Source organism: Schistocerca serialis, chromosome 7 (genome assembly GCF_023864345.2).
Source record: "Schistocerca serialis cubense isolate TAMUIC-IGC-003099 chromosome 7, iqSchSeri2.2, whole genome shotgun sequence".
In the NCBI taxonomy this organism is placed as follows: Eukaryota; Metazoa; Arthropoda; class Insecta; order Orthoptera; family Acrididae; genus Schistocerca; species Schistocerca serialis.
In genome coordinates, this window is record NC_064644.1 from 294,441,803 (window position 1) to 294,456,483 (window position 14,681).

Sequence of the window (14,681 nt, forward strand, 5' to 3'; positions counted from 1 at the left end):
TCTTAGTCACAGTTTCACGGTGGCCATTCTGGCTATGTCGCCGTCCTTAATAGCAACTGGTGGGCACAATGCAAACTCTGAGTTAATGGTTCTATTTGTGTCAATCATATTTGTACATGTAATACTCTGGAAATATACAGAATGCTGAAAATTAATGAATTGCTTACAGTAGCCCTGTAGAAGCTCTCTCTGTATCCTTTGTAAATTAAAGGTATACCTAGAAATTTGTAAGAGGTACAGGCACATCATAACACATTATTACTTCATAAACTGAAGGATCCTACACCACATTTATCCTACATATATGCTACTCATATAATTAAATGAAAATCAAAGAATCTTTTACACCCAAAACATAATTTTTAATGTATTCAATGCTATACAGTGTGTACCATAATGTTACAGGGTCTGTTTAATACATTTAATACTATTTCTTCATCCAGATTTCTTCCAACAAGCAATATAGCTCTTGTATAATAAAAATATTAGCTCTCCTATCTCATATCCTTCCTCCCATGGCTACATGGTTGAAACTATCACAAGCTCTGCACCACACTCTTTGCCCTCAATTTCAGTGTTTGTAAGACAATGTGTGTTCAATGACAATTCCTGAAGAGAGCCACTATGAATATGAGATTTAATACATAAAAGAGGATAGGGTGGTTATGGTTGGGGTGGCAGGGGAGGGCTCCTTGCATAAATTCTACATACAAAAAAACAGTATTCATCTCATCAGCCAAAATGTCTACATCAGATTATGGATGTAATTATATAAACAAGCAAATTAAATTTACGAAAGAAACCTATCAACCCATTTTGGCACCACAAAGGAAGTTCACCAAGTGTATACTGCTGTCTCAAATCACATTCAAAATGTACGATTACTCCCTAATTTTTTTATGAATTTGATCTAAGTATGTTGCATAACGTGTGTATGAGATTACTGCACAGTAACACTTCCAATCCAAACTAAATATGGTGAAAATTGTCATTTAGCACAATTTTAAAAGATTGTGAGGTATTTGGATGTGTGTAGAGTACAACAGGCAATACCTCCCATCCCTCCAACAGAACATTTACTTAATTCATCTGGCACCTGAGACCAAGTTGTTGAGTGCTATTAAATTGATAACAATGAACTCACGTGTGACTGATGCAAGATACTGATGCAATAATGACTCTAAATAGTATGTGCACACACTCTTCTTTACATATATCCAATAGGACATACATTATTGCAAGTACATTGTGAAAATAGTGTTTTGTGTATTCCGTTCCGTTAGCCATAATGCACCTACACACATACTGAATATGTCTAAACGTTTTTCCAGGTTGAAAGAAGAAAAAACAAAAACAAAGCATATTCTCAAATAAGTTCCATATATTTACAATTATATAATAATAATAATAATGATAATAAATTTGTAAAACAATTGAGTCCTTCAAGGATGAAATATAATGTTTCTTCTCACAACTATTCTTACACTACACTTCACTTGATTTTTATTATAAAGGTACTGCTGGTTGTGTTACAGAAGGTCACTTTTAGGCTTCTTTTTGTCTGCTTTGTTTTCTATTTCCTTAAATAAACTTTGGTTTCTTTCTTAATATATATACTTTTATTAAATTTTAAAATTAACTATGTCGTTTTCAGGAGGCTCAGTTACAAGGTGACCAATGCTGGTGTTCTATTTGACCTCTAAATTACTTTATATAAAATAAACGCTGCACAAAAAATATACTCACAAAAATATTCTCTAATGAAGCTTATCTATCAGCACACAATCATTCAAGCAGTCTATAGCAGTTATTCCATGTTAAAAATGTATTGCTGACAAATTTATCTGCACACCCTGAATACAGCAATATCAGTCATTAGGCAACAGAGGATGCAAACAATGCCAACTTATTTAACAAAGCCAGGCCTAGTTTTACCAGCTGATAAGTGGAACAATTATATTTCTCCTTCACTGACTCGTCATACACATCTCGGACAGCACTTCTGTAGAGGTTTACACAAACAGGCGCATTCAAGTGCACAGATTCTGAAATTACTGAACAGATCAGAAATGAATCTCCAAAAATTTTATGACTGAAATTATTACATTCAATATACAAAATATAATAATATCTGCTATATACAGTTATCAGGATTTTACTTTGTATGTTACATCAATATGCCAACAAAATGAGTATTGACTTGAACAAAATTCAATCTCGGCACTGCACAATAAAAAATATATGGCAGTATTTAATACATTTCATATTCCACTGACCCTGCATTGTCCATTAATTACTTTTCCAATAAGTATTATCAAAATAATTTTCAGTTCATGAATACAGTTTTAAATATGACAATGATATAAGCAGCAGTGTTGTGGTAAGGAAAGATGTAAATAAATAAATATACTTTACACTGTACACAATTAACATAACAAAGAATATTTAAATATTATCACAACAATACCTCTGTATTAAACAAAATTGTTGATTTAATTAAAACAAGGTGATTTCTGACAACTGTGCACACCAATGGACAGCAGAAACATATTCAGTTCATATTTTCCAAAACTGCTGGTTTTAAAAAATTCCATAAACTTAGTTTCAATAAAATTTGTTACTTTATTCACTTATTTTGCTATACTTAAAATTTCATTGCTATAAGTCCGTACGTAAAATCAGTTTCAACCAAACAGCAGAAACAAGTAGTAAATTCCTAGCACGAGACATCAACTGGGCATAATTAATGTTGCCTGGACTGAGATAATTGAGACAAGTTATGCACTGCAGTTCAAATGAAAATGAGTGATCTTCCCTTGATGGAGAAGTTACCTGCAGCAAAAGGAAAGATTTAACATTCTTTGAATGTAAGGGCTTCAACATGTAGCTTCACTGTATACCATACATTGTTACTTCCAAAATCGGCCATTTCAGAATATAGCATTTATTGAAAACCAATGATTTTATATTTTGAAGAAACTTGTTTTAATAAGGGGGAAGATAATACAGGTAATGAAAATATTTTGCAATGAACCACAGCCCTAAATTATTAGGGTAGGCTGACACCTTCCAACTCAACAAGAAACCAGACCTATATTCCAGCATTCAAATATCAGGACATTATATGAAAACACAATTACAGAGATCATAATAAGTACTCAAATTTAGACAATTAAAAAGCCAAAAAGAGAAGCCATTAATTACATGTGTAACAAACATCAGTGCAAGTTCAATATGACAAAGGTATTTCTTCATCTGAGACAAAGCCTTTCAGTAAGCAACTCGGTTGAAAACAGCGTTGCTGTAACTAAGCCTCCATAAAATCCTATTCTCATATGTTTTGGATTTCTTTTCTTGCTGACACATTATCTCAGATAATTTCAAGAACTACCTCAGACACTGCAGATCATGGCAAAATCAAAAGGCATCCAACACAGTTAAAATGCAAGAGAAATATGCTGCCATGAGAAAGGAGGGAGGGGGAGCATTCAACCATAACTACAACGCTGTTACAGCAACAAATTAGGTAACAAGTTTATTCACAAACCTTTCATATATGTTAAGTTTATGTATATAATATATCTCATATTCATAAAGAAATATGTGGACTTAATATTCTGATTGCACTATACTGCTACTAATGTAAGACAACAATATAAATTTGTTTCTATTACATCTTTACTCACAAAAAAATACTACACATCAGATATTAATTTATATCCGAAAATACATGGGACATAACTGAAGGTATCTTATTATTTTACATGTGGATATTTTATGACATTTCTTTGTTTGAAAACTGTACAAAATTTGCAATTATAAATATTTTAATATTAAACAGTTCACATGCACTTCACACTTGTCATGGATGCCTTTCATTTCTTAACATAAATGGTACGTCCAACAAGAACAGAAAAAATTGAAAGGTAATGACAGAGAGAAATGGACGCACAGGAAAAAAATGTGCGCATTTATCCAGTCACAAATCAAGAAGAAAGTATTGTATGAGTAATAACTACAAGGAGATAAGGGAAATGAAGACCAGCAGAAGAAATATGTACATATGTATAAACAAGAATGTTCAATCAGTGAAGAAAGAAATATTCTCTCTATAGCTTCTTTTGGTGAAACACCCAAAACTCCAACACACGGCCTCTCATGACAACCATTTGTCAATTAACACACTCTTTATTTTACACAATTTTAAATAATTTCTAGTAACAATATTAGTACCTCAACTCTATAATATGTACAAAAATATACAACACTGCTTTTGTATGAAGCCTTTCTCATATGAGAACTCCATGTCTGCATATCTTCTATGCAGAGCAACTGGAACAGCAATGGACCACATCTACCAAGAAATGGCACCCAAACAGTTACAAAAAAACTGTATGTGTGTATATTGTGGGAGGATTAGAAGTCCACTCTCACGAAAGGCTGTCATGTCGGCTGTGCAGATGAGATCTCTTTGAGCCTCTGGATGCCAATCCTCACATATCGAACCAGGTCATTCAAAGAACTGTGCAATGTTAACGGTCCGCAGTATCGATCCAGCTCAATGAAGAATTCTGAAACAATATTAAAAAAAATAAATACTCTAAACTAAAAATCAAACAAGAAACACAGGTCATGGTGCAGTTTTCCTTCTTTAAATATTAAGTATCAACCAACAGCTTTTAGGCAACTATTATGCAATTATCTGTTTCTCCGCAATTACTCTTTGCCACACATTGTCACTCAGAAATTAAGGAAATTTTATGGAAATGTATGCTGCCATAATCAAAACTTAACTCTGTTAACAGGAACAAATGAGCACATAACATCACAAAACATCACAGAGCCATCAAGATAAGGGTTGACATGTGAGTAAGAGATGTGTGATGATCTTCCTATCATGTGACACATCTACAGTGACACTGGGCAGAATTGTGGTGAAATTTGATGTTAATGTGACACCTTTACCTAATCTTACACCGCCATGCACTTCTGAGCTCTACCTTTTTTATCGCAAGTGCCAACACTTTACTGTTGTAAGCATCTCTGAGATCGGGGGCAACACCACAGAGTGCCACACTTCTGCACCATGACAAAGAAAGGTAGCCAAATTTCAGTCTTCTGTGTAACAATGGGGGGAAATGGGTTAAAGAAATTACCACTTCATTATTCTGTGCACTGTATTTATTGCAAAGTAGTTGTCAATATATCCAGCTTTTTAAAGAGATCTTTTGAGGGTATTGTAGAATAGCACCGTATATAATACTTTTAACATATACATCACTGCAGCATATACACTAAGCTTCAATTTGTAATTTTTCGTTATAGGTGCTTATTGAGTGGGAAAAAGTTTTATGAGTATGTGCATTAATCCAACATTTACCACCACAGAGTCCAAAATTTCGTCAACAACCTATGTCATTGCAAGACTGATTATTGTCAACCAATCAGAATGCTTTTGTCTGGTTCCACAGTTTTCTCTGACCATGACAGCAGCTCCCATTAATCTTCCCACAAAAATGTAGCAGGTATCCTTGGTAAATAAACAGTTTGGCAACACTTAACTGCTTCAGTTCACACTGATATGTTTGTTTTAGCTCTCAGATGACCCTTAGTTTGTTTGTCACTTATTCCACAACTGATTAAGTGAAGTATGTAACTGATGAAAGTGGAATCTGATAGCTTTTCACATCTCTTACAGTTCAACACCACATTTCTGAATCTGAATCAGTGAATCAGAACAATAAAGGGACTAGTAATGAGCAGACCAAAGAGATTTATAGTAATAATTATGTGCAACTGCTGCAACAACATTATAATGGAAGAAAATAAATACCCATATGGATTAGGAATACTTGCCATCTTCTTTCATAACATTATGTAGTGGTTCTCCAAATGCAGATATAAACTCAACAGCGACATGCAAGGATTATGAGCATTCATAGGAAAACGGTTCAAAAGGAATTCCTCTCCACTAAGAAATAAGCTGAAAATATTTTCAAGTGAGGAAACATGCATCGGAGTTGTGGAGTAAAGACTGACACTGGTATGGTTTCCAAGAGCTCTCTTGCAACCCTACGAAGCTCAATCCCAAAAGTAATAGTGTCAGAGACAAGGGAAATCAAACGAGAATTTACTGCAAGGTGAGAAAGGATTTCATCAAATTGTGGGTAAGACTTCTTTCAGGTTGCACTGAACATCCATAAAGAGTTTCATGTTGAAATTATTGTGTATTTTTAAAAAAAAAGGGACTGAAGTATCCATCCTCATGACAAACCAGGTAACCAAAATGTACATCAAGATGAATCTTGAGGAAGAAGCTACTTTTACTAGTCCAGAAGTCAAGAGAACTACGAAAGAAAACGAGAAAGATATACTTACAGGAAACACATGCAGCGAATTTGTAAGAAAAAAACAGAAGATGCCACTGATAGGAAACACTGTGACTATGATGGTCCATCCCACAATACCAATTCTCTTCTTTCTAAAACATTCTGAGACCAATCAACTGCATCTTGCTTTTGCACATTCAGTGGTTTTGTGTGTGTGTGTGTGTGTGTGTGTGTGTGTGTGTGTGTGTGTGTGTGTGTGTGTGTGTGTGTTATATCTTCCTTTTTCACATAATGTTCCCAACCAAAGGGCATACACATCTGCTTGTATGAATATTTCCATCCCCTGATCATACCATATCAAAATCACAGCTTCACTCATCCCTTCAACAGGTGGGTCCTTCTCATCCTCCTCCACAGCTATACCATACAAATGTTAATATTAATATTGTCTTAAGCAAGTATGTGAAAGAGTTACAGTTACACAATGAAATGAAGTCAAATGAAAAAGACTTAACAGAAATAAAATATGTAATTTGCAACTGAGGGCTGTGTCGGCAATGATTACAATACACACAAGAATAATGTGTCATCTCTGCAAATGAGTGACACCAAGCACCTGCCTGCTCTCTGAATCTCTTACATTGAATCTAATTACCATGTACTTTAAAATTCTGCTTATCTAGCAAAGGATATAATGTAATACACAGTGGCACATTAATAAAACAGCAGTTGATATTACAGTTTTGATTCCTTACCCCTGTGCTTGCCCTTATAAACAAGGCCATCAGCCTGCTCCCACAGATCAAAGCAGGATGTCAGATACGTGAAGAACTGATTCTGGCGCTGCATGGCACTGTGCACCGACAGAGGAACTGCAACACAAGGAGGGGGAGCAGAATGCTGCTGTGGAATCACAGGCTGTGTGGGTCCTACTCCTCGGGCATCACTGCTGTAACCGGACGACCCCAGGGAACCCACGGAGCTGACTGAACCCACAGAGCCAGCTGGTGATGGTGTTGGTGACAAGGGAGATGGAGTTCCCTGACCACCTACAACTTGCTCCTGTTGAAGAGTTGGTGCCTGCAACATAATAACAGCAGTAATTATAAATATGTCAAACACACATGCTACAACACAATGATGGGCTGCTGAAAAAGAAGGCAACAAAAGATTTGGACAGTACAACACTTTGTTGCAATCTTCTAAAATTATTTCATCTTAAGTTTTATGTAGACTGCTAGTTGTACAAAACTAAGCAAACAGGCAGATGCCTGATTAAGAGAAAGTTAACCTGCCTCATTTTTACGCATCATAGTTGCCAAGTTTAGTGAAAAGATAAACCACTTATCAGAAAGAGGAATATTAGTTCTGTGTGCAGTACAAGAGATGTCTTAAACTTTCCAACATACCATATTGCTTTGCCTGCAAAAATTATTCTCTCTCACGTGACTAGTACTAGTTAGGAAATTTCTCCCAATCTGTGGCACAGTTAAATTCCTATTGAGGAAAATGAAATCTAAAATTGTAAAATTTTAATGAAAGGAAATATGTTAGTATAGATAAAGAAACATGTTAGTATATACCCTAGCTTTTGACTGTTTGCCAAAATGCTTGAAGACAGTCCTGCATATTAAATATTTAGCCGAGGGAGAAATTTTGGCCAGTTTTACCTATTACAATATATAGTTGTAATTTGCTTACAAGAAGGAAGCTTTGAATGTTTCAGAAAATGCGCAATTCAAAGGCACAGTCTCAAAAAAGAATTAAACTATAATGTGCCTTATTCAGATTCTTAGAGTTCATGCCTGTACAGGAAATATGCAAAAATGCGGAAACATGGGAAAAAAACACATTATCATGCCTAAAAATAGTGTAGAAAAACAATTGGCATTCAAAATAGATTACAGTCATCTCAAAAATACAACAGGTCTTGTTTGGTTTTCAAGGGAATCTTATACCACTCTTCCTGCAAAATAATGGCAAGTTCAGGTAACTATGATGGAGACAGACAGTGATCACACACACTTCTCTCCAAAGTAAACAATAAATACTCAATAATACTGAGATCTGATGGCCATTGTGGGCAGAGATGCATAAATTAATCCTCTTGCTCACAAAATAGTCCTGGATGATGCAAGCTGCGTGAACACACGTCCTGTTGCTTTGAATGCAGCTTGTGTGTGTGTGTGTGTGTGTGTGTGTGTGTGTGTGTGTGTGTGTGTGTGGGTGTGGGTGGGTGTGTGTGTGTTTGGGGGGGGGGGGGGGGGGCAGGACATACAGGAGGGTCAATGAAAGACAGAGGCTTTCTTTAAGTTAAATGCAATGCAGTGATACTTCTTTACATTACTCCATTACAAACAAACTAGAAGTTACTCATTATTCTTAAACGTTCATTTTAGAAGTTTCTGTGAAGATACTGCATCTACAGACTAGAAGGAGCTGCTTAGCAAAAAGTTGCTTAATTCACTCTTTAACTCTACTACATTACCTTCACGACATTTAATATGCTCTGATAGGTTGCTGAATACATGTGTAACCACATACCTTAACTCCTTTCCACACTCGTGTTAACCCCTTGAAGAATATGTAGACATTTTTGCCACTAGTGTAATATTCACACTTTTCGCCATTTTTGTGAAAATAGAAACATTGGCAGTGCCAGAAGATGTTAATGAATATACACTGCACAAAAGAACTGATCACTTTTTTTGAAACCATGGTGTTTTCTCCCATTGAAACAAAGAAAAGTGAAGTTTGACTTTCTCTAGCACCTGCTTGTGGGCACACAGAATCTGAGGGGTATTGCAGGTGGCTATAAATCTGTCAAGGTTTCTCTCTGTATCGGTGCCTTTTAAAAGTGTTCAACAAATGTGCGCGGGTATTTCCGAGCTGGAGAGACTTACAGGAACCCTTTGCAGTTTTGTACATGCATGTGGGTATGTCACACCAAACCATTCTCTCTCCACAGGAGGCTGCAAAACAGGACAGGAATTGAACAACATTCGCTGCTTCGGATCACTTTCAAATTTTCTTGAATGATTTGGAATGGTCCCTAGTGGTTTTACCTGTATAACAGGAGCAAAAACTGCAGTGCACTGCAATCCAAGGGCACCAGATCAAGTTCAATAGGGTTGCAGCACTACTATGTCTATAGACAAGGGCTGAATAAAGGGTGGAAAGGGGGGAGTGGGGGAGGGGGGGGTCAGCAGTGCCAAAGGTTTTCTGCAATATAATACTATAAAGTGTCATTTTGGAAAGTGAAACGAGTGTAAATTAATTCCCCAAAGGAAGAGGTGGTTCACTGTTTCATCGGTACCCTTTATGCCAACTCCTGAGGTCATTTCATGTCAATTCTGAGCAGTGCTGTGTCCGAAATGTTTACCTCAGCCACCCATATGTCAGCTCTGCAATTCCAACATTGGGTGTCACAGTTTTGACCTCCATCGCAGAGACATCAATATAAGGGTTGACGTAAGAGATGTGCGACGACCTTCCTACCATGTGACACATCTACAGTAACACTGGGCAGAATTGCAGTGAAATTTGATGTTAATGTGACACCATTAACTAATCTTACACCTCCATGCACTTCTGAGCTCTAGCTTTTTTATCACAAGTGCCAACACTTTCCTATTCTAAGCACCTCCTAGACCGCGGGCAACACCACAGAGTGCCACACTTCTGCACCACGACAAAGAAAGGTAGACAAATTTCACTCTTCTGTATAACAATGGGGGTGGGGGGAAGGGTAAGACTTCATTATTCTGTGCACTATATTTATTGTAAAGTATCTGTCAATATACCCAGCCATTTTTTAAGAGATCTTTTGAGGGTGTTCTAGAATAGCACAATATATAATACTTTTAGCAAACTTCTGTATTCTAAAAATACTATCCAAGTAACTTTGATGTCCCCAGAGAATAATGGCATGATTCATGAACGGTTATACGCTCGATAAGCAAGTTTCTTCATATTTAAACCACTTCCTGCATCATAATTATAAAACATGTAATGCTAACGGTGGAACAGTGTTCACAGCTATCAACAAGTTGAGCAATGACCATCACTAGTTCTGAAAAAAGTCAGCATTTAAATGTTGGGTAATTTAGTGGTATTCCTGACCATCACTGAAACATTCACTGCTCTACAGATTTGAAGCTTGTGAAGACTGTGGTTGTGAAGAATCAGAAAAAGTGACACTTGACTTCTTACAAGAGTACTGAAAACTACACATTAAACAGCAAAGCATTAAAAGACAAAGTTGAGGAGAACGAATATAAAAGGAAGGGAGCAAAAGGCAGCTGGAAGGAGAATTAAAGCAATGTCTGTATGTAATCGTATAATACAGGTCTTAAAAGTACACGAACTGTAATTTAAGAGATAACTCACTAACATAAATAATTTCTCAAGAAATCGGAGAATGCCTTACCCTCTGCTGATACTCAGCGATCACTTTCTGAAACTCCTTCACTTCATACTTCTTTATTTGGAAGAGTTTGAAATATAGCAGCGACTGGCACCTCAAACTGAATTCAAGAGGAACATGATTTTCAGTATGGAAAACAAAATCACTAAGCAGACCAAATTAAGTACAAAAGTTAACAATTGGATTGCACTACCTCAATATAGCAAGTTTGCTGTGTATGCTGCCTTGGGGTGTACAGCTTTGAGTTCCACGGAACTTTGATGAAATGTATCTGAAATAAATAACAAAACAAAATTTAACACTTGCTCTATCATGAAAAACAATACCGAGTGTTACTATTTACAAATAACTGTAGTGGAAATAAACTGTTGCTATGGCAATCAACAATCACAACAACCAACAAATTAATGGTCTGGAGAGCCAATGTCTAATTTACACACTCAAAATATCTAGTTCCAACAGTATGAATTTGCAGATGAGCATATACAAAAAAAGATTTACTGGGATAAGTGACTTCTCATTGAAAAAACAAATAAGGTCACTTCTAAGGAGCCACCCAATGTGTGATCAAATTATTCACAAATATGGAAGTCTTTACTTACTTGATAAGGCTGAGTGTATCCTTGTACATAGTGAAAGCAGCTTTCTCAGTACAGCTATCATGCTCCATGGCATTACCAGTCAGCAGGAAAAACAACACAGCTTCAAGGTATTGCATTCCTTGTGCAGTATGGTCAGTTTCACGGTCTGCTCCATGCTTCAGTCGTTTAGCCTCAGTCAGGAACCGGTTCTGGTCACTTAATTTGAAAAGCAATATCTACTTCAGTCATACAAAACAAACAAAAATATACTTGTACACTTTAAGAAGAGAAATAATTATCTATCTAAACAGTACAATAACTTGTGTTACAATACAATATTAACATAACATAAAAGCAAGATGAACTTACCGGCCCTCGTCACCCGAGCCTTCATCGTCACGCTCGAAGTACGAGTAGTACACCCTTTGGGCGGGTGTGGCAGGGGGAGGCCACCCAAGGTGAGAGTCTGAGCTAGGACCTGGAGAATGCCTCCCCAGGATTCCAGCTACTTCCCTCTCGTGGTTCGTTGGCTGGATGTCTGACAATGCCATGTCGACCTACAACAGAAAAATTATGAATTAATTTCTCCAGGAAATTAGCGATCTTTTCTCGCATTTATCTGCTACCCCATTCCTTATGAAGCAAGAACAAAACACTGATTTCATGTATGATACATTATATTCCTCTCCTGCAAATTACACAGTTAATTCAAGTCACAAAGAGAGATGAGAGAAGGTAATTACAGTGCGCAGTGGCAATATCTGCTATGGATTTTGTAATAAACTCTTGCGGTTACCTTCATGCACACCCACCAATATTTAATAATAATATTTAATAAACACTACAGAGGACCAAAGTTGAGAATCTGAGACAATATATTATCTGGTTCTTGAACCTTATGCACATACAAGGGTTACTCAGAAAGTAAACTCAATTAGGCTACCTTGTAAGTACTAGAATAGTTAAAGCAAATTCACTGGAAAAATCTTAAAACTATACCTTTATGTTACTTTCCTATATAATCACTAATCTTATTTAAGCATTTACGACAGCTTTTGAAGAGCTCAAGTTTTGTCACTTGAAACTGCACATTACCGCAATATCTCTATCAATTCTCAGAGTAAAGAAATTGGGCTTTTTCACATTGGGCTTTTTCACCTGCATGAAGAGGTAGAAATCACTTGGAACCTAATCAGAGCAGAATGGAAATGTTTAGGAACTGAGATAACAATACATTTCTTTTCCAGTCAAAGTGTGGCCAGGCATTGTGTTGAGGAATGACACTGGTAGTCAGCACCAATCAGTGCAGCTTGGTTCAAATTAGTTTTCTTAGTTTCCTAATATCCATCTACCCACATTTCATGTGATGACAGAACACTTTTTCTGATTACCCATGAACATCTGGAGGATTTACAAGATATCTACCTTTATAAGAATGGTCACAAGTTGTGCTTCAATTTTCACGATCTCTTTTACATGCTGGTGTAATAGCTTTCAAATGAACATTTCTTACAGTAGCTCACATCACAAACATACATACATGTCAGCTGTAATATTCTGCAGATGCACGTTGCCCTTTTCTGGATTTTGGCAGTGGCCAGACCAATTTGTTATAATAAACTTATCTCACATACAACCATTTCTATAAACAGCTGTGCACTTCAGAATGCTTGATCATTAACATCCAATTTCATGTGGTACCCGAGACAGTCTGGCATCTCATTTTCATCTGCCTTTCCCACCTCCCATTAATATATTAAGTCTTATCCTTCAATACAGACAAGCACATGCAAAATCACATTGCACGGCTGCCTTCTTCTACACACATTCTCCTCATGAAATACATAATAACGGAGAGTTTCAGCTCTCTTACACACAGTTCTGCTCACACAAGAACAACAGATACACATTAAATCAGTAGTTCCTAACCTGGAGGTAATGACCCGCTGAGGACTAAAATGAAATTTTCTGAAGGGTGAGTGCTAGATGGATTGAATTGTGTTTTGGTCAAGAAACTAAATTATTTTTAAAAGATCGTCAGTGTTATCGCTATGCATGAGTATCCGACATAATGTGGTGGAGGAAATGAATGTATGAAAATCTTCCTCACATAGTGCATCCCCCACCCCCATATAACTGTTTTGTTCTATGTATCTTATATCTATGACAGTAAAATTTAGATATATATACATCACATATGCCTAAACCTCTGATGAAAATATCTTATCCATGCTGTAGCTAGTTCCTGCAACAGACGAGAAATTATTTCATTGTTCTCCTTGCAACAATAAAGCAACAAATCAGCAGTATAGCACAACACAGCAGTTGTAAGTGGCAGTGCTCAGACACAGCATGGCAGCTTGAAGTCCTCCAATTTCTGCCAGTTCAGAAGTAAGCTGTCCAGCTATCGACTGATTTACGAACAATAAGTATAGTGCACATATTGTAATTTTAATGTAAATGGACAGATAAAAAATCAACTCACCAAGCAGCAAGCTTGCCAGCACTCAGAGCCATTGGCTCCTCCTCTTGGCAGACAGGTTGAAGGGGAAGGAAGGAGGAGGAGGACTGGTGAGGTTTACAAAATGGCCATCTCAAAACTCTTAGATTTTCAAATCTCATCAGGTGCAGTCCACAATAGTCAGTCTTCCTCACATCCTGGACAGTACGTCCCCCCTGACCCAAGGTTCTGGGTGACTATTCCAAACTCTCCCCATTTCCTATACTTCACACCTCTTTATTCATCCCTCTTCCTTCCCCTTCAACTCTTCTGCCAGAAAAAAGAGCCACTGGCTTAGAAAGCTTGCAAATTTTCTTAACCTTTAGATGTGTTCTCCTGCTGTCACTTTGTGATCAGAGTTTTTTTTTATCTAGTCAATTACATTCTATTTTCATTATTTCATTATTTTCATTGACAAATTGTAATTTGGCTGATTCTGAACAAGGGTGCAACACGTGGGTGAAGTGAGTGCCGCTAAAGAGAGGAGCGGTGCAGAGGAAGCATGTTTTATAACACCTTCAATGCCTTCAGAGTAGATAATAGCACTCTTTTGTGAGAAGGACTTTTAAGATAGCACTCACAATACTCTGAGAACTGCTTCATCATTCTATAAAAAAGGTTGTTAGAAATATGCAGTATCAATTGTCTCATTGACTAATTAGTTAATGGTTTAATAAAACACCTAAGAAACAAAGAATTATTTATCTTTTGTCATTTTAAAAACAAAGGTGTTCAAAGAAAATTCTTCTCGATTCTGAAGTTTAATTACACACTAATGTTTGTAGGCAAGGGGGGTTGTGTACTAGCTAATATCTCATTGTACTCAGGGGGTAATGATTTCAGAA

At 36.7% G+C, this 14,681-nt stretch overlaps 1 protein-coding gene across 1 annotated transcript in view; it reads right to left on the reverse strand.

Annotated features, from left to right (window-relative positions):
- Positions 1-1,363: 1,363 nt before the first annotated feature.
- Positions 1,364-14,681, reverse strand: part of LOC126413026 (AF4/FMR2 family member lilli) — a 423,561-nt gene continuing 410,243 nt past the window's right edge. The window contains exons 15-20 of the mRNA XM_050082919.1: positions 11,706-11,893; positions 11,358-11,552; positions 10,949-11,026; positions 10,759-10,855; positions 7,085-7,409; positions 1,364-4,571 (exon numbers count right to left, since the gene is read on the reverse strand). Of these exons, the coding sequence (XP_049938876.1) occupies positions 4,444-4,571; positions 7,085-7,409; positions 10,759-10,855; positions 10,949-11,026; positions 11,358-11,552; positions 11,706-11,893 (1,011 nt within the window). The 3' untranslated portion in view covers positions 1,364-4,443. The remainder of the gene's footprint in view (positions 4,572-7,084; positions 7,410-10,758; positions 10,856-10,948; positions 11,027-11,357; positions 11,553-11,705; positions 11,894-14,681) is intronic.